Below are 24,783 nucleotides of genomic sequence, written 5' to 3'. Positions count from 1 at the left end.
CTGCTGTGGTATGGACTCAGGTGGTTACCACGGAGCCTTTGGGAATTTCCTGGAGGGCTTTCTTTCAGAGAATGCTCAGCAGATTCTCTCTCACTAGGTGAGAAACGCTTTGGGGCTTTCTCTCAAGATATTCCCCTGGGAGGGCGGAAGGGGGGGAGAGCACCCGCTGATCTCTTGGTGCATATTTTAGAGCAATTATGTAAGCTATTTATGAGAGAACCTAGATTCACTGGCTGTCTGTTTATTTTGAGACTTGACAGTAAAATTGAATATCAAAATGGAAAGATTAAATATTCTGAGAGCTCTAATGAAGCAATGCACATGCTCTGTCATGATTATTGAAGGAAAATGGGGGACCTGAACTCTCAAGTACAGCAGAAAATGTTTCACTGTCATTGAAAAAAATAGAAGAGCTATTCCAAATGGTAATTGTTCTGAAAGATTGCTTTTTAAGAGAAAGTCTCAGGCTCTAGAGCCTTGAAGAGAAACTGTTCAAATCACTGGAAGAAGATGTTACTGTTCTACTATCCACTGACACGGAGGACTCTTCTGAGTTGATGTACCATGTCAAGAACCAGGGCACTTCGAAGGTTCCCATAGCAGATGTTCTGCAGTGGAGGGACTGCCTCTCTGGGACACAGAAACGTTCCCTGAAAGATTTCTAAAGATGCCTGTGGCTGTGATGCAGGCTCACCTTTGCCAACTCACAGAGACTTACCCGGCGAACAGACTGCCAGCTTACTAATTGCAACAAGAACTGAAATGTCAGCCAGTCTGGAACACATGGGTCTGCCTGCCCAGGGCGTTTGCTCCCTGTGGGCCTGGTTTTTAAGAAGCCAGATTCTACAGGAAACCACAGTTATCTGGTGCTTTCTATGGGAGCAAGGAATGAAAACAGGAGGAGCTAGTCATTCTCACCTACGGTCTTTCACGTCTAACTTGAGGCACCCTCATGCACCAGGCGGGAGGGTGTGCAGGGTAGCTGTATGTTAAGCTCAGCTAATCCCAGATGCTGCTCACAGTGCACCCTACCTCCGGCCCCAGCAACTTCCACAGCTTTCGGTCTTCCCAGCTAACCGGACCCTTCTTGTTCATCGTCAATCTCCAGACACACTGTGGCACAGTCAACTCTGTTTCCCACATTCTCAATCATAGTTGAATGCCAGCCTTGAGATCGTTCTAGATCACCCAGCAGTTTTGTAGGGTCCAAACTTTTACAGGAAAGGAAGACTCGCTTGATTCCTACGATGGCTATTCCACTGTAGGGGGATTTTGCTGGCGTAACTGTGACTGCATTCTCTTTACCACGTTCTTAGGAGGCCCTGTTCCTTCAGCCCCCAGCATCTGACAATCCCGTTTATAGAACTGCCTCAACCCGAATTTTCTTTGTTCCTAGTCATGTCCTTCAGCCTTTTGAGAACCATTGCTTCTAGTTTCTAAAGATGTCTACTGAATTACTTCCCCAAATAGTCTTTCAAAGAGAAACAAATATGTGTTTCTAATAAGCAGCATTGTGAAAAAAAATCTGCCTACAACCTTGTCTGTACGTGTAGTTTTCTGGGTAATTTCAGATGCAGAGATGGGGACTGTTGAGGCATTAATGTCACCCAAACGTGACCTAATAATGGAGTCTTAACTGAGCTTCCCTGAAGCAGCCTGGCTGGTGTTCCTTCCCCTTCCCTTGCTAGTACTTAGAGCCTGTACTCTCTCAGCTGAGCACCTCATTCAGTTGTACTCTTGCCTGGAGTGATTCTCTGTCATCACTCCATCTCAGCTGTCATCTCTGAAGGCAGTCCATGTCCCAAGCTTCTCCTTCATGGGGCCTGAAAGTGTGTGTTTTAGTTCAGGCTGCTGTAACAGAATACCATAGACTGGGTGGTTTATAAACAACGGGACTTTATTTCTCACAATGTGGATGTTGGCAAGTCCAAGATCAAGGTGGCAGCAGATCTGGCATCTAGTGAACATCCACTTCTTGTTTTATAGATGCCTGTCACAAGGCAGAAAAGGTAGGGGAGCTCACTAGGGTCTTCTCTAAAGACACTAATCCCATCCATGAGGCACCACCCTCATGACCCAATCGTGCCCCCAAAGGCAACACCTCAAGACACCACCACATGGGGGATTAGGTCTCACCCTGTGAACTTTAGGTCCACTCAGTGGACAAACATTCAGCCTATAGCAGCACTCTTGATGCGGGATTGGTTCTCAGGAATTGCTTGTCCTTTGGTCATTTGATGACCAGGTGTACCTTCCCTTCCTTCGATTCCTCCCCTCCTACTTACTGCTCTCTCCTGCTCTAGCATGAAAGAGGAAGAGGAGGCAGGGAAAAGCTGGGTCCTCTGTCAGATTCCTCCTCCCACTCACGGGGGAGCTCAGGCCTTTCTATCTGGATGTGAGGTCTGGGCATGGAGTTGAGGCATCAACTTTTACAGTGGGCAGAAGGAGCAGAGGCGTGAGCCAAGGGGGTAAATTGTGAGAGCATCTTGCGGGGGAAGCCAAATACTGAAGCTTGCGTGACTACCCAATAGGCTAGCTGTGTGGATGGGCCTGGCTAAGAGGGAGACCAGGGATGCAGGCCACCAGGCCAGAGGTTAAGGAATCTCAAGAGAGGCCCTGCCGAGAGCAAGTTTTTATGGTGGCCCCTGGGGACCTCCCGTGCTAGGGACTCTGCAGGGGGGCCCTTACAGATACTGTAATCACTGAGCATAGCCCCAGCTGCACTCTCCAAAGGTACTGCCAATCCACCAGGGACAGGGGAGAAAGGGCAGTGTGTGTTTCTAGAGCCATGAAGGGTACCCTGGTCAGGAGCTGTCCATTTTTGTCCTCTCTCCAGCCTCACACAGACCCCTCTAGAGAACTTGGCTGGATGCCTGAGGGAGGGCTTCCCAAGGCTCAAAATCAAGCCAAGGTTTGCTTCCAGAACCTTACCAAAGTCCTCTAACAAAGCCCCCCTAAAGGGTACCCAGCCATCAGGAGTATACTCCTCTGGTTACTCTCAACAAACCACATGTGTGGGGCCAGAGCTCGAAGGCAAGAGGCCAAGTGGCAAATCAAAATTCCTGCCAGGGAGGCCAGTTGAGCCAGCTGATGAGCTCTTTGCCTGGAACTGGCCAGGCTTGCCAAACAAAGGGCAGAGTCAGCTCTGAAATCCATCAGCAGGAAGTAAGACTTGCCTTCCTGCTGTCTTCACTCCAGAGCATTCAGATCTATTTCCTTCCTGGTAATAATGGTAAGAAATCAGATCTAGTTAATGTATCCTCTGAAGGATGGTGTTTGCTTCTGTGTCCCAGCCAATGACTGCACCCAGGCAGACTCACATGCAGGCGCACACAGGCCTGTACACCCTGCATATGTGAAGACCATGGAACGCATTCTGCTTTCCTAGAAATCAGAAAACGTTGGCTCACTGATTTTGTTAGAACATTTTTACGTTGGCTCTTAACAAATTGCTGCGATCTGGACAGTGAGGGATGTGAGTTCTAGGCTGTCTTTGGCCAGCGCCTAGCTGTCTCTACGGCCCCCGGGGCCTCAGTCTTCTCAGTGTAGAGAGGACCCTGTGATCACTCGTAGCTCTGACATCCTGTTTCTAGCATCAATCTGCGAACCAAGCAGGCCAACGCCACCTGAGTTTGGATCTGGAGTGTTATATTTCCACTATGGAGGGAGGGCTAAAGCAAAGAAGTAGAACAAGTGCCTCTAAAAATTCATAACTTAAAATACTCGTCTGAGTTGAGAGGGTGTTTCTGACTGCCCACCTGTGGCGCTAGTTGATCCTGGTCAGCTCCTCAGAGAAAGTGCTGGGCTCCTGCTTAACCTGGAGGTCCCCTCTGTGCTGTGTCCTTCATCTGGTCACAATTGGACATTTTGGGGAAAACCGACTAAGTGACATGGCTTACGTCTTTTTATTTGAGAATCATAAACGCCTGTGTTGAAGTTTTTCCCGTGACATTTTGCTACACATTTTCCCAGCCTGCCTTCTCAGTTGTCACTACTGTCTTCCTGTTGCATGTAAAGAAGAAAATCCCCAGAGGCTCACGTGTAGTTTTGTGCTAATCCTGGGGGTGGGGTGGGGGATGGGGGGGGGGATCTGGAGCTTCATGGAGCCCTGGCCCAGGTTCTGGTTTAGGATTACCTTCAAAGACCTCTCATTTGAAAACATGGCATCATTTCTCATCTAAGGAAGGAGGAAGGCTAAGTTTGATGGAATCAGAGAGTGAAGTCAGACAAAGGGGGAAAAAGAAAACAGGACAACCTGTAAACCTGCTTTGCTAATAAGCCAAGCTTGGCCCCCAGCCAGTGCTGATCAAGCCTGGTGGGCGCAAGGCACGCAGTCATAGATGGTTCCCTCCTTTCAAAACTGCCCCCAGCTGCCTCCACTGCTGCCAGGGCTCTGCATGACACCTCACACCTCTGCCTTCTTCCTCTGCCACAGTGAGGCACACACTTGCCACGACCACACTAGCCACATGCTGTTAGCCTCACGCCTCCCATCCTCTCCATGTCCCTCTGCTCGGCTTTGTCGCATTTCATGTGTTGGCTCCTTGCCAAACCTGACACAATACTAAGGGATTTTTTTTTTCTTTGCACAGTAATCTTGGAAAACTTGATGATTTGTAATTGTCGTTTTTTTGTGGGGAGGGCTGTGGTTTGAGGCAAGGTCACTGGGAACAGCCTCGGCAAGTGGAGGCTCATGTGAAATTGGTTATAAAATTTTTCAAATGAGCAGGAAGTGAGCAAGACTTATCCATGGGTAGGCATTGTTGGGGCTTGGCTGGGAAGAACCAGGCTGCAGGGTGCTGGCTGTTCTGTGAATAAGAAATTACGCTGATCCTGAGGTAAAGGAAGGTTCGTTGGCAGAGTTTCAGCAATAACTTCATTAGGTAAACACACATCTGTCCCCAGCTAATTTATAGAAGGACAGAGAAGGGAGGCAGAAAGAGGAAGAAGTTGGAATGGAGAGCCGGAAGGGACAGGCCGATGGGAAGGGGCCTTCTGCCAGGGGACAGCCTGTGTGCAAGGGGAGGTGGCCCTTAGAGCATCTTTCTTTCTCTTGTTTGTCATGAAGTTAGTCTGTACTCATATGGACAGTACGGAAAACATTAAGGAAACATATCCACACTCACATGTGCCCATAATCCTACACTAGCCCCATATCACACTATACATTTTTTCCTTTCTTTTTTTTTATTTTTATTTATTTTATTTTATTTTTTTCCTTTCCAATTTTTTTCTTTCTGTATATTTTGTAACATAGTTGATTTGAGCTCATACTGTAGCTGCAATTTGATACCCTTTTTTCCCCCCAACTTACACATGATACAGTTCCCTGTGCTTATGTACACTCTCTGTGTGGTATATGGCCATGTGGTGGTCCGTCTTGTGGATGCTCTCTGGCAAGGCGGGTCCTTCACAGTGGTTAAGAGCACGCCTGTGGGTCAGACAGCATGGGGCTGGGCTCCCAGCCCCCCATCCTCGTGACTTTGAGAAATGGCTTCATCTCTTTGAGGCTCAATCACTTCATCTGCAAAATGGGCATAGTAACATCACTACTTACATGATTGTCACAAAGATTCAACAGGGCAGTGCTTACTGACTCCACCTCCTCTCAAGAGGGAGGTAATACCATTGCCATTTTACAAGTGAGGAGGCTTAGCTAGATCAGTTCACTTGCCCAGTGTCCACGGCCAAGAATCGAAGGAGCCAGCATTTGTAATCCATCAGTCTCAGAAGCCCCACCTCACAGCCACGATGCTACACTACTTATTCAAGGTAACTTCGCCATGTCACCCAGCTACTGAAGAGCAGAGGTGGCATGTCCCAGAATCCAGAGTCCACATGCTGGGATGCCTCCTGAAAAAGTTCTTTATGAGTCTCGTATTCTCCAGCTTTTACTTGAAATCATTTCTTCATGTGCTCTAGTACTGGAGCAGTTGCCAGCAGGTCAGGGCCAGGGACTGGTGGGTGCTTTGGCTGGTCCTTGCGGTAATGTCATAGTGGTACATTTTCCGAGTGCAAGAAAGTCTGTGAAGCTGTTTTTAAAAAAATCATCGGTGTGTGATGCCCAGAGAGGGTCAAGAGAAACATCAGCAGCAACATGGATTGTATTCTTGTCCTATTTCCATCTTTCCTTAATGATTTTTTTAAAGATTTTTTTTTATTTATTCATGAGAGACACACACAGAGAGAGAGAGAGAGAGAGGCAGAGACACAGGCAGAGGGAGAAGCAGGCTCCGTGCAGGGAGCCCGATGTGGGACTCGATCCCAGGACCCCGGGATCATGGCCTGGTCTGAAGGCAGATGCTCAACCACCGAGCCACGCAGGCGTCCCTCCTTAATGATTTTGATATTGAGATGGTTCTCTCTTTGCCTCTGGTTCCCCTCTCCAAGAATCGTTTCCAAGAATTGTGCCCTGGCTGGGCTCTTGACCCCTGAGTCATTTACCAAGTCCAGCCTGACCATCTTCCTCCTACAGTCAGTCCTGGGTGAGTGAGCAAGGAGAGGCCCTGGAACGGGTTCAGGGACCGATGCCACTGATTGCATTGCTGCCTTGTCACCTACAGAGTGACAGGTTGTGAGAGGAAAACAAATCGGAGCTGATATGCAAGAAAAGCTCCATTCCACTTTCTAGGGTGCAACTGGTCTGTGGGGGGGCCTCATGAATGGCCTGCCAGCCTCGGGGTCAGGAGGAGCTGAAGGTTGAAGGCACAGACTCCCAGCCATGGAAGCCCCCTGGCCTGCTTTTGCTGAAGGTCCCACAGTCCAGAGCAGATCTGATTTCGAGCTGTCCTAGTGACTCTCCTGAATCACTTGGTTATTCAGCAGATTAAATCTTAATTGCAAATGCGGTTTCAGCGTAGGAGGACCATTGTGCTTGCTGGTTTCAGGCCATTTTTGCTGAGCCGTGCTTTTCCAGAAGGCTGTTACAAATTTAGAAAGGGGGAAATGGTATTTCATTTGTCCATCAGAGTTTTGTTTTGCAGACTGAATTTATTTTAGTGTTGGTTTAAAGGTGCCAAAACTTGACATCCCCGGAGAGAGACTTGCTCAATTTTTGGAGAGCTCCTCTGGACTGTCCAAACTACATCTAGAAAACAATGTCTGTGGTCCTTATGTGACAGGCCAACGATCTTGTTGGCTTGCCAACGATCTCATGTGTTATCATTTTGATTAATTTTTCAGAGACCCAAGAAGCCGCCTCCTCCATCCGCTCCTGTCATCAAGCAAGGGGCAGGTAATGTGCTTCCTTTCTAGACACAACGTGCATCTTTCTGTGTGTATTTACAGCACCCTTGGTAGAGCTTAAAGTTCTTAGATCCTTTTGCCATGGATTACCAAATTGGAAAGTTACCACTTGGTCTCAACAGGCAGATTTTAAATATACTGCTGTTTTTCCTAAAAAATAAACATATCATTAAAATGTATCCCTGGTACGGTGAAAAAAATCTAGCCTCCCAAATGAATAACCAAAAAAATTTTGCTTTGGAGTAAACCAGGGTGTTTTTTCTCTTTTATTTTTTCTATTTCTAATCAACTGCTTTTGAGGAAAGAACTTAATTGTCCTGCTTTTGCCCATGCCCACCTAATCTTGAGGGTCAGCTTGGGGAGGATCACTTCCCACGGGTCATAGCCTTACCACGTATGTACAGTGGTGCTGAATTTTTAACCAAAAAAAAAATTGTGTGGTAAACCAAAATTTGTACTTATTTCACTTACCCCCTCCAACAAAAAATGTTATTCTAGCAACAAATACTTTTCCTCATGATACTTTTTTTTTTATCTTTAAAAGAGTCCAGTTCACTTTTTTCTATGTAGTTCAGCTACTAAGGTTGAATAATATAGGAAGACTTGATATGGTTGGACATTTGGTAACTCATTGTACACGGGATTCTCATACATAAAAATGATCCTTCATATTTCCCCATAGAACTCCTCTTTATAATTGTTAAGAACTAATTATGAGGAGAAATTCCTCCATGAATAACTAGTTAAGTGACATTTTAAAAAATTAACAACTAAAACAGAAGAAGAGTAGGGGTATTTTTAGTTCTGCATATTAATAACTGTGAAATTTCTATAGCATTTGAAGTATGAATAAATTTCCAGATTGGTTTATTCACAGATTTATTAAGGAGTGATTTTTTTAAAGTTTTTTTTTGGCCCACCGAGTTGTGGGGGAAATCCGTTTGATCCCAAATTCCTTTTCCATTCCCTTTAGCATAGTTGAGAATTACGGAGATTAAGCCCTGAAATGAGGTGTTAATTACATCTCTGGCTCCGCCCCCATCCTCGTTTGCATTGAGCAGTTTAATTTTGCCACCTAGTGGTTCACACTGGATCAATATTTTGTTGTGCTGAAATTAAAGCTCACTGTTGATTTGCATTTCTCTGACTACCTTTTTCCTCGAGGCCTTGGTGATGGATTACAGACCAAGGAGATGAACTGAGTGGCCCAAGGCTCAAGTCGCCTAGAATGTAACTAGGATTGGATTCTTCGTGGTAGCAGGATTGTCAATTCCTCCTGCATCTCTAGGAATGATAACGAACTTCTTCATTATCTTTAGAAGCCTAGATTATAGCATGATAGGCAAATTCTTTTCCTTTTAAAGCAATTTTATGAAAGGTTATGCTGGAGCTCTGTGGGGCAAAGCAATATGGCATTTAATTTTCCTAGATCCCTACTGCTCATTTATCCTACTGAATGATCCTGGGAATTGCTTTGTGACAGGGAGGTAGATATTTATATTTTCTCTATCATAAGCTTTCGTGTTTGATTATTTGATTAAAAAAGAAGATGTGGAATTGACAGAAATTAGAGTGTTTAATTTATAGTGAATCATTAAGGAAATTTAGGTAAAATGTGCTCAGTGGATTTTTTTTTTTAGTTCTTTTGGTTTCTGATGCTGTGTAATTGAGATTTTAGTACCAAGCACCAATCCATAGGGATGGGCATGTAAGGAATTCGTCCAGCATTCAAGCAAGTCTATCAGTCTGAGGAGTACTTGTGATTGGTTTCATGCTTTAGCTATTTTTCAAGTGTTCTTATGCACCTGAGGCCACAGACACTGCTGAAGACCCCAGCTGAGGGAGCAGCTGCAGTCCACTCGGCCATACAGGTGTATTTGGGGAAATGTAATATGTAACATTTGAAGCATTCAGACACAGATTGACAGGACTGAGGGAGAACCACATATCTTCACTGCACATCCCTCCACTTAAAAATTGCTGCTTAACAAACTACCCCAAATATTGTGGCAGAAAACAACTATCTTCTTATGTCCACAGATTCTGGGGTCAGGAATTTGAGCAGAGCATGGCCAGGACATCTTGTCTCTCTGCTCCCTGATATTTGGGGCCTCAGCTGGGAATGCTGGGCCAGCTGAGGCTGGAGGGACCACTTTGGAGATGGCTGCTTTGCTCTCATGTCTGGCTCCCCTTGGTAGGAGTGGCTGGAGGGCTGGGCTCAGTGGGGGCTGTAGACCAAACTGTCTACACATGGCCTCTTAAGTAGGCCTCAGGGCTAGGGGCTTCTCACATGGAAGCTCAGTATTCCAGCAAATAAAGCAAACACTATACCGTCTTTTGTGACACAGCCTTGGAAATTATATGCTATCATATTGGCCACTGGTTGAAGCAGTCACAAACCTACCCACATCCCAGACAGGGGACATAGACTTCATCTCTTAATGGGAGGGGTAGCAAACAATTTGAGGCCATATTTTAAAACTGCTACAACATAGAATCCAGGTCCCTGTGAAATTTCTTTTTATTTGTAGAGCAATAGCCAGTGACCCACTATTTGCATATTTTAATGATTGACTTGTCTATACATATTTTCCACCCACACCCAGTGGTTTCCTGTGACTGTTTTGATGCCTAAGGAAGTCAGATTTAAATATCAGAAAATATTAGTGGCGTTCTTATAAATTAAGGATGTATATAGGCAGGCAAACTAAACAGCATAGGCCAGAAGTGGCTTCTGCTATTTCTTTTTTTTTTTTTTAATTTTTTATTTATTTATGATAGTCACACACACAGAGAGAGAGAGAGAGGCAGAGACATAGGCAGAGGGAGAAGCAGGCTCCAGGCACCGGGAGCCTGATGTGGGATTTGATCCCGGGTCTCCAGGATCGCGCCCTGGGCCAAAGGCAGGCGCCAAACCGCTGCACCACCCAGGGATCCCGCTTCTGCTATTTCTAAGTGGCTTTTATTTGCCAGGTAATGCCAGTGCTCAGCTTAGGGGGAAAAAGTCTATTGACTTTGCTGCATTTGATAAATATTTAAAATGCTGGTGTGTCTAATAAATGGTTAGAGAAAACATGTTCTGATCACTGTTATCCTTTCCCCCATAGGTACCACTGAGAGAAAACATGAAATTAAAAAGATACCTCCTGAAAGACCGGAAACACTTCCAAATAGAACAGAAGAAAAAGGTATGAAATCATGTCTTCACTGGCACTGATAGGAAACCCATCCCTCATAGGGCTAGTCCACATTACCCACAGTTTGTTTTGGGGTGGGGTTAAGGGTGGGATATGGTGATTATGTTTTTATTTTGGTTGCTTTTAAATATTCCATTTCTAAGGAAATAGGAGAAAAGGTTATGTGGTGCTTCTTTGGGCCAGAATTCCTCATAAATGAAAAACAACCAGCCCAGTCACTTAACACATTGGGTTTCTTCCATCCTGGTCTTCCTGCCATTGCTGTCCTCCCTTCACCAGTGACATCCGGAAGTCCAGGTGCAAACTGGAAGTTTTCTAAGGGCCTGGATGGATCCACCTCTCCCATGCCCAGTGCTCCAGGGTGCTTATTCACTGTTGACAGGTGGATGGGACTGAGAGAAATTCCCATCCAGACAAGTGAAAAACTGTCATCCTTGGTCACTGCTGGACTTTCGACTCTGGCTACTATGTCACAGACACATGTCCTTTGTAAAGAATCCTGGGGGGCAGAGGGCATAGCAAAACTGGGAGAAGCAGCTCAGGGCCCTAATGTCATCTGAAGGGAATGATTTCACCGGTCTCACACAGTCAGCTTTACAGATGTGTTTGACTCCTACTGTTCTGAGTGTGTCTCCCAAAGAAATCTGCATGCTGTGGAAGGGCTCATTTTGTTAGGTGTCTAAGATTTGATTGATCACACATTTTATGGGAAAAGTGCTCTGTTATTATTATGAACAGGAGGCAGAGCAAATCCCATTTTAAATAGCAGTTATTTGGAAGTCACAAGAGAAATGCTGAATTAATGAATGTAATTATTTGGAGGTGCTCCTGGGTGGCCTCATGAAATTTTATTATGAAATTTAATATTTTCTATCAGCCTGCCAAAAGTTCTACCAATGTTGCCAGCTCTTAAGAAGTTACATCTCTTTCTTTCTCAGTGAACACTTAAAATTTGAGTTGTGGAACCTCATTGAGAAGGCCAGTTCTGTGTCCCAGATCAGTGAAAAAACAGCCGTGTGTGTATCACACAAACAGCCCTTTGAGGAGAGCGTGTGCTGTGACATAGCCAAACATTGCCCTCCGTCCACATGGAGGACACATGCCTAGTTTCTGGCTAACAGCCAGGCTCCATGATAAGGACACTTCCTGCTCTGTTCCACGCTGACTAACATAAGGACCCAGCTTACATGTGAACAACTGCCCTAGTTGGCTGGCCAAGTGGCCACGCACTTCTGGTTCCTTCCACTCCTATGGTTCCTTGCTCAGTGCCGCAGTGGGTCTGGAAGGCAGAAACCCTGTCAGAAGCAACAGGGAAGCCAGACAGCCAGACAGCCAGCCCTACCCTGAGACTTGGCCTCCCTGTGAGGTGGCCACAAATCCCCCTCCCATTTGTTCTGCAGGCTGGCAGAAGGGGGGGCCCCAGTCCCTCCCAGCAGAAGGAATCTCCCCTCCTTTGCATTTCAGCCAAGCCCTTCCTCCTCTGGTCCCCATGGACAATAAATGAGTTCCCAGCATTCCTGGATGGAGGATATTCCCCTACTAAAATGTGGGAATAAGCACAGTGATATCTGTATAGTAACTGGTGGGCCTCTTAACACTTTTGCCGATCAGCCTGGGCCCCTGAACAATATGAGTTTGTGTTTACAAGCAAAACGTGTTCAGAGTTCCAGCTTACAAGTGAACACAGGAAACCTGCCTGTCCTCCAGTGGGCAACTCTCTGAAGTTCCATCTTTATAAGGAAGAATGTGGGTACATGCTTTAAAAAAAGATTTTATTTATTTATTCATGGGAGACACAGAGAGAGAAGCAGGCTCCTCCCAGGGAGACTGATGTGGGACTCGATCCCCGGACCAGGATCAAACCCTGAGCCAAAGGCAGACACTCAACCGCTGAGCCACCCAGGCATCCCCTGGATACATGCTTTTTATACCACACCCAGGGCAAGGCTAATTGAGGATAGAAAACACAAAGCTGTCCATCATGCTGCTGCTCAGGTGGCCCCCAGATCTGACTTTATTATTTTTTTTATTTGTCCTTTCTTTATTGAGCTATGGTCATGGAGACCATCCCAATTTTTCATAAAATCGTCTCAATACTGCTGCAACATCATGGCATAAAAGATTCAAAGTGCCACCAGACATAAGGACCAGAGTTTTTTTTATCATAAACTATGAGGCTAGGTAATGTTTAAATGGGAATATTTGATATGGATGGTCAGATGAAAGATACCAAAATGTCACCAGATCTGACTTTAACCTCATTCTAATAGCTGTCTCCAAGAATCCTTGGGAACCAAATACCTGTGACACCCCAGTTTGTCTTCCAAGTTCAAACTGTGCACAAAAAGAATCCAGAATTAGCTCTTTGTTCCCAGAAATGCACCCCCCCCCCCGCCTGTTTTACTGGCTCATGGCCCTTTACACAGGCTGACCTGAGAGGCATCAGGCCCGTTTCCTCCCCACACCCAGCAGGTCCTGTGGGTCCTTCGCCAAACTCATCACCATTTGCTGAACACCTGCTCTGTGCCAGGCACCAGGTAGGATCTAGAGAGAGGACCAGACGCGGGCCCCAGCCTTGAAGGCTGACATCCTACAGGTACTGGCAGGCATGCACACACCCAGCAAGTAGCCAAGTGGAGCCCATTTATAAAGGGCTGCCTTTCTGGCCTCAGGTGAGGAAGTAAGAAAGTCTACCTCTGAGGGTGAGTTCGGCGGTTGAGAAGGGAATGTGACAGGGTCACGGTTCAGCCAGGCTGATGAGCAGGCCTGAAAAGGATGAGCAGGAGTTCACCGAGGGTGGGCAGTGGCCAGAGGGCCCTGCAGGGGCAGAGTCTGGCACAGGCAAAGGCCAACAGCGGGCTGCAGCTGCTGAGGGGTTTTTCCTGACTTGATAAAAAATAAACAATGCTCTAAAAATACATAGATAAATAAAAGTTAAAAAAAAAAAAAACGATGCTCTTCACCTTTGCAGACAGCATCAGTGACTTTTTTAAAGCAGGAAACCAGCAATCTGCCCCTAAGTACTGTCACTTACACTAGGTCTCTCTGTCTTCTTTATGCTTTTTAAACGATGACTTAAAGAAAGACCAGAGAGAGAGCCAAAACTGGACTTACAGAAGCCTTCCGTTCCTGCCATACCGCCAAAAAAGCCTCGGCCACCCAAGACCAATTCTCTCAGCCGACCGGGTGCACTGCCTCCCAGGAGGCCTGAACGACCAGTGGGTCCCCTGACCCACACCAGGTACTGCTCTGCTCTTGCCACTGGGGACGGGCGAGGGTGGGCCACGCGTCACAGGAGAGGGACCTCAAGTGCAGCAGAGCTAAGGGAATGGGGGACAAAGCTGCCCTTCCACCTTCTAGCAAAGCTGTCTGAAGACTCCGGCTACTTCTGTCTTGCTCCTGTGCTTGGGCAGAAGTTGGTTTGAGGCTGGGAGGCACAGTGCAGATTTTAAAATTAACAGCCAGAGAACAGGGGTCCCGCATGTAGGCTCTGCTCACACACAGGGATGTTCCCTGTGCTTCCTTAGGGCAGCCAGCTGCCCTTCAGACTGGAAATGTGGGTATCACACCCACCTTCATCCCCTGGATGTCCCCCTGGCCTCAGGTGTGCACATCTCACTGGGAGCTCCATCCCCTGACCGCTGACCCTGCTCTGTGGTGCTTCTTTCCCCATCCCCAGGCTCCCTCTGCCCTAGACTGCACAGCCCTATTTGTGGAACCAAGGACTTGGCATGGCAAATGGTGTCTTATTGTACATGTCTCCCAACTATGAGACCCTCAGAGGAAAGGGCCATGCTTTGTTTAGGCAGGAATTCTAAGATAGGCCTGGCACAACTCAAATTTGTTCACTGGCTGGCTGGACACACGTGTCACTAGTGGGAAATCAAAGTTGGACATTGTGCTTCCAGACCTGAGATGCCCACCATGGAGCAAAGGAGTGTTGTGTTCTCTCTACAAGTTAATTGCCAGAACTTTCTACCCTTATGTGTGTATCATGTGTTGGTGTCGTATACCCAGAGCAAGCTGGTGCCCTGGAGGTCTTTACATGTGCCTGTTGACAATAGTCACTCACCAAATTTTTGTTCTTTTGGGCCAAGTTTGCATGGTGAGAGCCTCATGGGGCTTCAGCACCCTGGTGGTGGAGTCAGGCAGGCTTCCAGGTTTGCGTCTCACCTTACCTCAAAACCCATGAGCCTCAGTATGTCAATGCCCCTTTGCACCTCACTTTGTCCATCTGTACATTGAGGATGAGAATGGAATGCACCCAAAAGGATAGGACAGGATAATTCCCAAGTATGCAGCCCCATGCTTGTAAATCAATGTTAGTTTCATTGTCATTCTTATTTTTTTAAGGCCTTACTTTTGAGTAATCTCTACCCCCAATGTGGGGCTTGAACCCACAACTCCCAGATCAAGAGTTGCACACTCCACTGACTGAGCCAGCCAGGCACCCCTCATTATCATTCTTATTATTGCATGTTACACTGGGTCTACTGCAGTGAAACAACAATAGCTCATTTACTTCTTAGGAAACAATGTTTAAATTGTGGTAAGTACACATAACATAAAATTTACCATCATAACCATTGGTAAGTGTACAGTTTAGTGGCATCATTGTTGTGCAACTGCTACCATCCATCTGTAGACCTCTTTTCATCTTACAAAACTAAAACTATGTACCCATTAAACGCTGACTCCCCTTCCCCCTGCCCCAGGCCCTGCCAGCCCCAAGTGTATAGTTGGCCTTTGAACATGCAGGGTTAGGGGCACTGACTCCCGTGCAGTTGGAAATCCACTTTGACTCCCCAGAGACGTCACTACTAATAGCCTACTGTTGACCAGAAGCTTTACCAATAATGTAAAGAGTCGATTAACACATAGTTTATATGTTCTGTGTATTATAGGCTATATTCTTACAATAAAGGAAGCTAGAGAAAAGAAAATATTATTAAGAAAATGATAAGGAAGAGAAAACACATTTATAGTACTGGCTGTATTGAAAAAAATCATGTGTAAGTGGACATACACAATTCAAACCAGTGTTGTTCAAGGGTCAACTCTACTTTCTATGTCTGTGAATGTGACTATTCTAGATGCCTCATGTAAGTGGAATTATACAACATTTGTCTTTTTATGACTGGCTTATTTCACTTAGCCTGATCGCCCCAACGTTCATCCACATGATAGTGTGACTCACTCTTAAAAACAACACAGTTGCCCACATATTGAGGCAGGTAGCCATGTGAGTGGTTGAGAAATGTCAGAATCTCAGCCGACTGTGGTGGACACACATAAGCCCACGTGTGGGAGGCCGGCTGCCCAGCTGAACACGCAGCCAGTTACCTCAGGGTGAGCCCATTGGAGTGGCAGCTCGTTCACCTGTGTTGTTCTACGGGCATCTCCCAAGGTCAAAACAGCTGCCTGCTATCATGGCCCATGGGGCGACTAATGGGACCAGGGCCATTGTTGAGTTTGTCAGGCTCTACACGTCATGCCCTCTTCTACCGACAGATAGAAGGCTTTGTGCACATGTGTACAACAGGCCACTTGGCAGCCCCAGTGGCCTCAGCTCAGGCCTCTTCAGCAGCTTGGTTGACCCAGAAGCTAGCAATCCAGGAGAAAAAGTTTACATAAACCTAAGTGCTTCTGAAGAGAATATGAGCTACACAGAGAGACTGGAGAGCAAAGGTTGCACATCACCTTGTGGTGGGTGAAAGGGGAACAGAAGGCCCTCTCTGCCAAGTTCTGTTAGTCTTCCAGGGTCTACAGACATTTCCCTTAAGTCAGTAACAATTTCCAGAATATTCCCATTGTTTTAATCTGATCTGAAGAGAAGTACAACTCCAGTGGCTTCTTTGCCTTCGAAGGTTGTTCTCAACCCTCTCATCGTGGGATAGGTACAGGCTTAGTGAGCCATCAGTTAGACCTGAATGCAAGGGGGAAGTAAATTATAACAGTTGACCTTCTGGGCTCACCGAAGCCCCCTTCCTGCCTCTGCCTAGCTCTTCTCTGCCTCCAGCTCTCCCGTCATCTGCTTGGCAGTTAGAAGTATGGATCGCTGGGGAAGATACTTGAGCAGGGCTGTGTATAGAAGCCAGTGGGAAAGCTAACTGTTCTTGATGTGTGCGGCTTCCCACTCGCCTTGTGGTGGCTCAGTCCCCAGGGCACTCGGTTTGCAGAAAGGGAACAAGGGAAGAGAGCCCCTGGCTTCTTTCCTGAAAATCCTAGGAAGTGGCAGACCAGGCAAGGCTGGGAGTTACTTGGGAAGCCAGTACCTGCTTTGGCTACTTGGTCAGCCAGTTGAAGGGAGGACAGTACCTTTTCCAACTTGATGAATGTGAAATTTGAGCGTGGGTCAGAATCACCTGGAGACCTTGTTCAAACAGATGGCTGGGCCCACCCCCCCCACACACCTTTGCTGACTTGGTAGGTCTGGGCTGGGCCTGGGAACTTACATTTCCATCAAGCGCCTAGGTTGTAATCTCCATGCTGCTGGCTCACATCCACACTATGAGAACTCCTGGTCTAGATCCTCCCAAGTTTTTGATGGTGCCCTCCCCTTCCCTCGCTGCCTCTAATGCACCTGTTAATGCTCCCCGAATTCAAAGCCCACTTAGCACACCCAGCTTCTGGAAGCCTTCCCTTATTTCTCATGATTGCTCTCTCTTCCAAATGCCTGACACCCCATGTTTAGCCTAGTGTGGGGCCCCATGCTGTGCCACTTGGGATGCTCACACCCCCGGACTCCTTTACCAGATTTAAAGCAGATCAAGAGTGTGTTTTGTCATCTCCACATGCTTTACAAGGTTGAGCATATGGTAGTGGCTCATTTAACACACTTGTTGAATGCCATGGTTCCTACAAAGGGAGGGAGGTGCCAGTGCTTGCATTTTGTTCACTTTTGCCTCTCCTGTCATCCTTCCCAGGCCCTGTACAAGCTCTGTAGCACATGTGTGTCATGTTCTAAGTTACATAATGTGCCATGGATTTCAACATTAAAAACTTTAAGAAGATCAAGGAAAGGCTTATCATTTATCAATACCTCATGCACTTCATATTTTTTGCTAAGCAGTTATGTTGGACAACCAACCCATATATTGGTTTATGAACTTGTCTTGTTCTGCCCAATTAGTTGAGGTAGGAATGTTCACATCAAACAGTTTTGTGTAAGTGGTCCTCCAGAGAAAAGGTACTGTCTGCTGTGTGAAGCCAAATCATCTCTATAATTTACTTGACCAGATGGATGGATTGACAGTTGAATACATGGACACACAGTCATTATTTTCCATTCTTATGGGGAACGAGGCATTGCCACTCTAGCTGGAGTGTCTGGGCTTTCACTTGCTCTCACCAGCCAGAAAGCTTGCTGCCAAATGTGGCTTCCAGAAGAGATTGGTTTCTTTCCATTTAGACAGGAAGTAGTATCTTTTAGAATAAAGAAATACATAAGTTTAGGAAGAAGGGAATCCTTTTTAGATACAGTTGCTTAACAGAAATGTATTGAGGGGCCACTGTGTGCAAGGCACTGTCCTAGATCTCACTAATGTTGGGGCTCAGTTGCAGATCAGTTTCCAGGAATCACATCTGGGAGAAGTAGAATGACACCCAAGCACAGTTTTGTGTCCAGTCTGAGCAAATGGAAGCATGCCATTAACATATTTACCCATTGGTAAGAATATTCTTCCAATTTCCAGAAAGTAAGTTAAGATGGAATTTTAACAGGAAAAAAATTGTTTTAAAGAAAAATTTAATACCAGAGTTGATTTAAAAATTGAATGATGGGGGATCCCTGGGTGGCTTAGCGGTTTGGCCCCTGCCAGGGCATGATCCTGGAGTCCCAGGATCGAGTCCCACATCAAGCTTCCTGCATGGAGCCTGCTTCTCCCTCTGCCTATGTCTCTCTCTCTCTCTCTCTCTCTCTCTCTCTCTCTCTCTGTCATGAATAAATAAATAAAATCTTTTTTAAAAAATTGAATGATGGGGCACCTGGATGGTTCAGTCAGTTAAGTGTCTGACTCTTGATTATGACCTTAGAGTCATAGGATTGAGCCCCCACATCGAGATCGAGCCCCACTTCAAGCTCTGCACCAGGTGTGGAGCCTACTTAAGATCCTCTTTCTCTCTCTCCCTCTGCCCCTCTTCCTGCCTTGTTCTCTTAAGAAAAATTGAATGATGATAGGAGATTCCACTAGGCTCTAAGTACCTCCTTTGAAAGTATGCACCTTGGGGATGTTGTCATTATTATTTCCCAGTGTGCGAAGACAGGCTACACATCTCAGGCGTTGGTGGTGCAACAAGCATTCTGTCTACCCGCATTTTCACACGTGAGAAAATGGAGGCTCAAAAGTATAGAGCCTATTCATTTGTCTGAATATTTGATCATAAAAATATTTCAATCAACAGAACATACCTAAACCTTTTTGTATGTGTGTGTACACACACAAGGAACATGTGATGTTATATGTCTAATAATGTAATAAATATGGGTTCAGAAACCTCTGTGAAAGGAGGACCTGAAACTTGGGAGAGGGTCCAAAAGGAAAAGGAAAAAGAAAAATCCAAGGAAATGCTAGAGAGAAGCAGGTAGCTCTAAGCTTTAGTAATTACATGTGGTGGGAGGCAGCGAGCCAGGAACCTGAGGGGCAGGGCAGGTGTGTGCCTTCAAAAGAAAATAATCCTAATAGGGAAAGAGGTTGAAGTGGGTTAGAACAGGTTTGTTAATCCTCCCAAACACAGATACCTCAATTTGTACTATTTTTTCACTTTCTTCCCAAGGAGCAGGGAGGCTGGAGCAGAACCTTTGTTCTGAGTTACAAGGGAGTCTTGCGTGTTGTCTGCTATTGTGTGTCCAGCACAGAGCAGTGTGTGCTTTCCAAGTGCGGGGGCGGGGGGGGTGGCAGGTGACTGGCAGGGCGGGGGAAGGCGAGGCTGGTGTTCTGGGGGCCTTGAGTGGTAGACAGGGGGTCTGGGATGGAGGTGTAGGAAGTAAAGCTGAAAGGCTTAAGGAGGAGGTGAGGTGAGCAAGCAGAGTGAGAAAAGCCGATGGCTGGAACAGGAGAGGCTAGTCAGAAAAGGGAGGTGTGTGCTCACAACTTCAGAGGTAGAGTAGGTCTGAAGGGGCCCTTATCCACAGAGAGAGGGGTTATAAATCTGGGTGCCTGAAGATGAATGAAGGTCATAAAGACTGAAGGGACCAGGGGGAAGCGGGGCTGGCATCGAGGATGGATTGCCCACATGGCTGTCATAGGCTTAGGAAGATGGCAAGAGCCAAAGTGAGGTGAAGCCGATGTTCCAGAAGCCAGTGTCCTCCCAGAGGGATGTTGGTGTGTTCTGGGAGTTGAAGACACGCAGTGATTAGAAAGATTCTACAGTCAGGGTGGCGGTGGGCCATTCAGAGAGGAGGTCGTGGATATGGCAGGGGGATTGTTACGGTGGCTCAAGCATCCTGAGGGGCACCGTGCCTTGACCTCAGATGTGGAAGCATGTGTCAGAGGAGGGCTCTCAGTGAGAAAGTGGATATTTGGGTCTTGGACACCAGGCTGTGGGCCAGACCTGTGCCACTTGGAGATGGCTATTGCTTTAAACGTAAAACCCATGAGGTACTTTTCCCGTGATGGGCTGGAAGTTCCACCACAGAAACTAAAACACCAGATCCAGTGGGGAGGACAGTGGAATTGCAAGATTTTTACTTGTAATGAAGATGGAGCCTGGATTTCAGAGAAACACTGGGAGATAAGAGGCCGAGGCGCTCTGAGACATTTGAGCTTGAGGCAAAGATTAAGTAAACATTTATATGCCAAACATCAACTCCGTGCTTAGGGAAGGGCAGATATCTCTCTTGAGACCAATTTACCTACACGGAAGTTCATTTTTCTTTAGATTTACACAGGCAGCCCAGCTGCTCCAACCCCTGGGGTTCCAACTAAACAAGAAATAAGCTCACAGGTCCCGATCACTCTGTGGGGGGTCTGGCCCCCATGCTTACCACAAGAAAGCATTTAAGAAGACTTCTTTGCTCTTACTAGGTATAAACCAATCAATCAATCAATCAAAAAGGTAGGAGAGAAAGGTAGCTGGCTCATGCAAATACTCCCTAAGCAGGCAGGTAAAATGTGCACTTGGGTGCTTCGGCCATCATTTTGAGTTTGGATTACTGAAGTATTCAAAGTGTGTTTTCAAAGAGTCCTAGTGGTGCATCACGTGGTGTTGGAGTGTTTCCTTTCTTTTCCACAAATCAGGTGCGAGACATGTCTTTAGAGAATTTAGGAGAGAGATCTTGGCTGGTAGTTACAGAGGTGAGTGTTGTTGGCTCATGGATGGTACTTCCAAGCATGGAATGATCCCTCCAGGAGATTATAGAGAGAGTGGAACCAACTGTGGGGAAAGTTGTTATTTATAGGGTGAAGAAAGTATGAAGAGCCTTCAGAAAGGATAGATGGTGTATGATATCATGGAAGCCAGAAGAAAGCAATATGGAGCAACCACAGATCAGTGGGTCTCACACCTGAGAGTGCGCTGGAATCACCTGGAAGCTGGTTAAAACATAGATCGCTACTCCCCAAAGTGTCTAATTCACTAGACCTGGGTTAAGGCCTGGGAACCTGCATTTCTAGCAAGCTCTCAGTGCTGCTGCTGGTGGTTAGCTGACCATGCTGTGAGGACCCCACCATAGTGTGCACCCAGGAAACTGAAGGGCATCCACAGGCTTTGGTCACTAGCGTTGGCCTGGGGGCTCCCAGTCCAAGAGTTTCTATACATGGTTAGTAGCAAGAGACAGAGTTGGCATGGATTGAAGAGAGAATGGGCAGGTGGCCAAGCCCATTTGGCCTGAGAGAAACTTGGCTATGGAAAATGGCGGCTTACAGATGGATTCAGTGATGAGAGAGGAGTGTGTGTGTGTGTGTGTGTGTGTGTGCGCTATCATCCATTCATTACAGATATTTATCAAGTGCCTATATTTGTGACCAGGCCTTCTTCTAGGTAGTAATTAACTGTGGTAACCGGGCTAGACTTGGCTCCTGCCCACCCATTGCTTTGGAGCCAGCACACCAGGGCCAATAACCCACACCTCTACTTCCTTACCTGGTGACTTTGGAGGAGGTGTGCACCTCCCCCAGTCTCAGTTTCTGCCTCTGCAAAATGGTAGAGTGAGGCCTCCCTTGCCCAGGTGTGTAAGTTTGAACAAGCTGCAGCACTTCAGGCCCCTACCTCTTTGCCTGGCACTTGGGAGGCATTCACCTATGCATGCTTCCTTTCCTCCCCTGAGATGGCTCAGTGGGTGATCTTGGTGGGAAGGGGGTTTCCACAGGGTGACAAGTAGGTCATACACCATAGCCTCAAGGGAGGGATGAAACATGGACACTCTCAGCACACCGGCAGGTCCCTAGGGGGTGGAAGCATGAACAGCCTCCCCCAGAAGCACCTAGAGATTCAGAGGAAGCCAGGACTCAGGGAAGGCCATGACTGAAGGATGGAAGTTAATTTATGGAGCCGAGGAATCCCATAGGACACGAGAAAAGACCTGGTCACATTGTAGGGACGTCTGCTTTCTTTGCTGACCTCATTTCATGTGGTCTTTTCTTCCACTCAGCCCTAAAATGAATGTTATTTCCTGCAGCAAGAAACAACAGTAGTGATGGGGTTTGGCCCCAGCCCAGAGGCACCAGGCACAGAGGCACACTGATTGTCCTCCCAGTGATGGTCCAAATCAGGCAAGGGACCAATGGGGGATCAAGTCTCACACGTGCACGGTACCAGTTGAGTCATACCATGCTTTTTTCCATGGGCTATTTCTTTGAACACTCTTTGCTCAAGTGGCCCCTCACAAACTCTTCTGAGTCACATGATGATGAGTTCCCCCTCTTCCCGGCATCTTTAAAGCCCCTTGCCCCTCTGAGATGCCCAACTGTGGGTTTGCAGATGCGGGCTGCAAGGTCATCCTCCTTTTGCCTTTGGAGGGGTAGTGGGTTTGTGCCCTGGATGGCCTCTGGAGAGAGCCCTGTTCCCACACACACTTGCAGAGTCTGCACAAAGAACAGAGATTTGGAGGGGAATTGAGTGGGCAGTGTCCCATCACCTTCCACTGTGTCTTCACCAACTATAAATAGCCAAGCTTGTTTGTGCTCATCCAAACAAGGACGCAATACAAAGGGAAAGCTGCCAGGAAAACCACTCTGGTTCCAGCCCCTTGCTCCCCTGGCCTTGCTTGGGCTGTCCCATATTTACATAGGAGGTTCTCTGTCAAAAGTGCCTGTGTTTCCTGGGACATTTTTGGCTACCAGGTCAGTATATAAGGACTTTGCAGATATCAGCAGTGCCTTTGGCTCCTTAGTTCTCAGAAAGGGGGGGGAGGGAGCCTCCTCCTGCCCTCCCGCTGATGAGCAAAGGAAACTGGGCTTACCGCTATTATAATTTTTCCTTTCCTGATGGAAAGATCCTACCTTTCTGGGCCATGACATCCCAGGGCAGAGCTCTTCTAAAGAGTTGGCTTCACATCTGCTACCTTCACAGATGGGTGGAGTCCTCTTACAGTTGTTCATTTGAGAGAGAAGAAATCTCTAGAAGCATAAAGCATGTGCCTATGGATACTCATTTTGATTATTGCCATCCCAAGTGTGTGGGGCAAAGACAGGACTGGATGCCCGGAAGCTTCCACCTGGTTTCAGCTCTGCCAGTAATTAGCTGCATGGCCTTAGGCACGTCACTCCTGTCCTTGGAGCAAAGACCCTTGTCTGTAATAAGATAGGGGCTTGAGCTGGGGTAATGTGTGCCCAGTTCTAGTGGTCAGCCAGAGTGTGCAGTGTTACGGACAGTCAGGTGGGGAGTGGTCACTTCCTTTGGCCTCGTTTCCTTGGTACACAGTTGGACCAGCACGCGGCAAGTGCACAACGAGATGGGGTAGTTTCACATTAGAAGGGCCAATGAAACAAGGCTGTGGAGTTGGAGCAAGAAAGAAGACAGGGTAACTCACGTCATTTCTCTAGGATCTTCACATTGACATCTGCCGTCGTCCATATGTGTTGACACCTGAGTGGGATGAAAGCTGGAAACAAAACAGAGGATTTGCAGGGTATGCCTTGGTCTCCTGAGCATGAGGACAGGCCATTTCTACTTCCTTCCCTTTCCCCTTTCCCCTTTCCCCTTTCCCCTTTCCTTTCCTTTCCGTTCCTTTCCTTTCCTTTCTTTTCCTTTCCTTCTTTCCTTTCCTTCTCAGCTTATTTTCTTCCCCCTATAACAGTTTTTAGGCAGTTAAAGCCCAAACATTTATTTACATTAAGGTAATAGATCCTTCTGAGAGTGGGCAGGAGGTCTGCCAGAAAGACCTGGATTCGGGATCTTCTGTTCAGTAAGGGTCTCTTTTCCCCCCCGTCAGCCCCACTCACCTCTAAAAGGGCCATGGGTCTCTTGGGTGGCATTCGGTTGCTGCTGCTAGTGCTGTCGTTCGTTTATTTATTTGTTTGCCTCAGCTTCCTGCGCACTTCAACACCTTTTTCCAGGCCACATGTCTTGGCTTAACTGTCCCAACTTGGGCTAAATTGGGCCATGCCACTGGCTGAGCTCATGTTCTCAAGGGATGCACATGGCGCATCTTCCACATTTCCGACTGTACACGCCCCATCTCATGTCTTGGTTCTGAGCGGCAAGAGCAGGCACCTCTGGGCCAGTTGAGTGTGCAGTTTTCATCTATTAGGAGTACTTTTTAACCTGGGGAGCAAAGGTGATTTCCTCAGCTGGCATGAGCTGCAGGGACACCAGCTGCCTGGCATCCTCAGTGACTCACCATTCTCACGACCGGGTGACTCAGTGAAGCAGCTTTGAGAAGTGGGCAAAAGCTTGAGCTCTGGAGTCAAAGGTAATAGGTTCAAATCCAGACCCTGCTGTCCCACTTTAATGACCTTTGGTTAGCAAGTAACTTCATGTTTCTGAGCCTCAGTTTCCTGACCTATATCATGAAAATAAAGGGCATCACAGGCAGTGGTGTCCAGGAAGCAGGCCCTGAGGCAGTATTTAGTGTGCCAGCTGTTTCAGGGTTTAGTGCCCCTGAAAGGGAGAAGGGAGCAGTGCTGGGCAGAGAGAGAAGACAAGCTGTGATACTAGCTCACCAAAGCCTTGGCCAAGTCCACACAGGGGCTGAAACAGCTCCTCTGAGTTGTCCTGTGTTGGGTGGAACTGGCCAAGATTTTTATACTGTGGCAGGTGGGCCACCCTAGCAAGGATATGCCTTGGTGGAGGAGGCTCCCTGTAACCGAGGAAGTCCCTGGAGAGGCCAACAGCACTCCCAGCAGCAGGAGCATCCAGCCCTTTACCAGAGGGGACTCCGGGCAGTGTGGCTCCGTGTCCA

At 47.1% G+C, this 24,783-nt stretch overlaps 1 protein-coding gene and 1 long non-coding RNA gene across 14 annotated transcripts in view; one reads left to right on the top strand and one right to left on the bottom strand.

Annotated features, from left to right (window-relative positions):
* The window catches only part of SH3KBP1 (SH3 domain containing kinase binding protein 1), a 339,617-nt gene that overhangs the window by 276,238 nt on the left and 38,596 nt on the right, over positions 1-24,783 (top strand). For all 13 annotated transcript variants that reach the window (XM_038586998.1, XM_038586995.1, XM_038586997.1 and 10 more), the window contains 3 exons: positions 7,183-7,234; positions 10,353-10,433; positions 13,524-13,683. In XM_038586998.1, coding sequence (XP_038442926.1) covers positions 7,183-7,234; positions 10,353-10,433; positions 13,524-13,683 — 293 coding nt within the window. The remainder of the gene's footprint in view (positions 1-7,182; positions 7,235-10,352; positions 10,434-13,523; positions 13,684-24,783) is intronic.
* LOC119868384 lies at positions 5,178-24,049 on the bottom strand. The gene is made up of 3 exons (XR_005386179.1): positions 23,825-24,049; positions 23,413-23,484; positions 5,178-7,395 (listed from the first exon to the last, which is right to left on the bottom strand). It is a non-coding gene; the product is annotated as an uncharacterized LOC119868384 (long non-coding RNA).

The sequence above is a fragment of the Canis lupus genome, chromosome X (assembly GCF_011100685.1).
Source record: "Canis lupus familiaris isolate Mischka breed German Shepherd chromosome X, alternate assembly UU_Cfam_GSD_1.0, whole genome shotgun sequence".
In the NCBI taxonomy this organism is placed as follows: Eukaryota; Metazoa; Chordata; class Mammalia; order Carnivora; family Canidae; genus Canis; species Canis lupus.
Note: the sequence above shows the minus strand (reverse complement) of the source record. Positions and strands in the feature narration are given on the sequence as shown.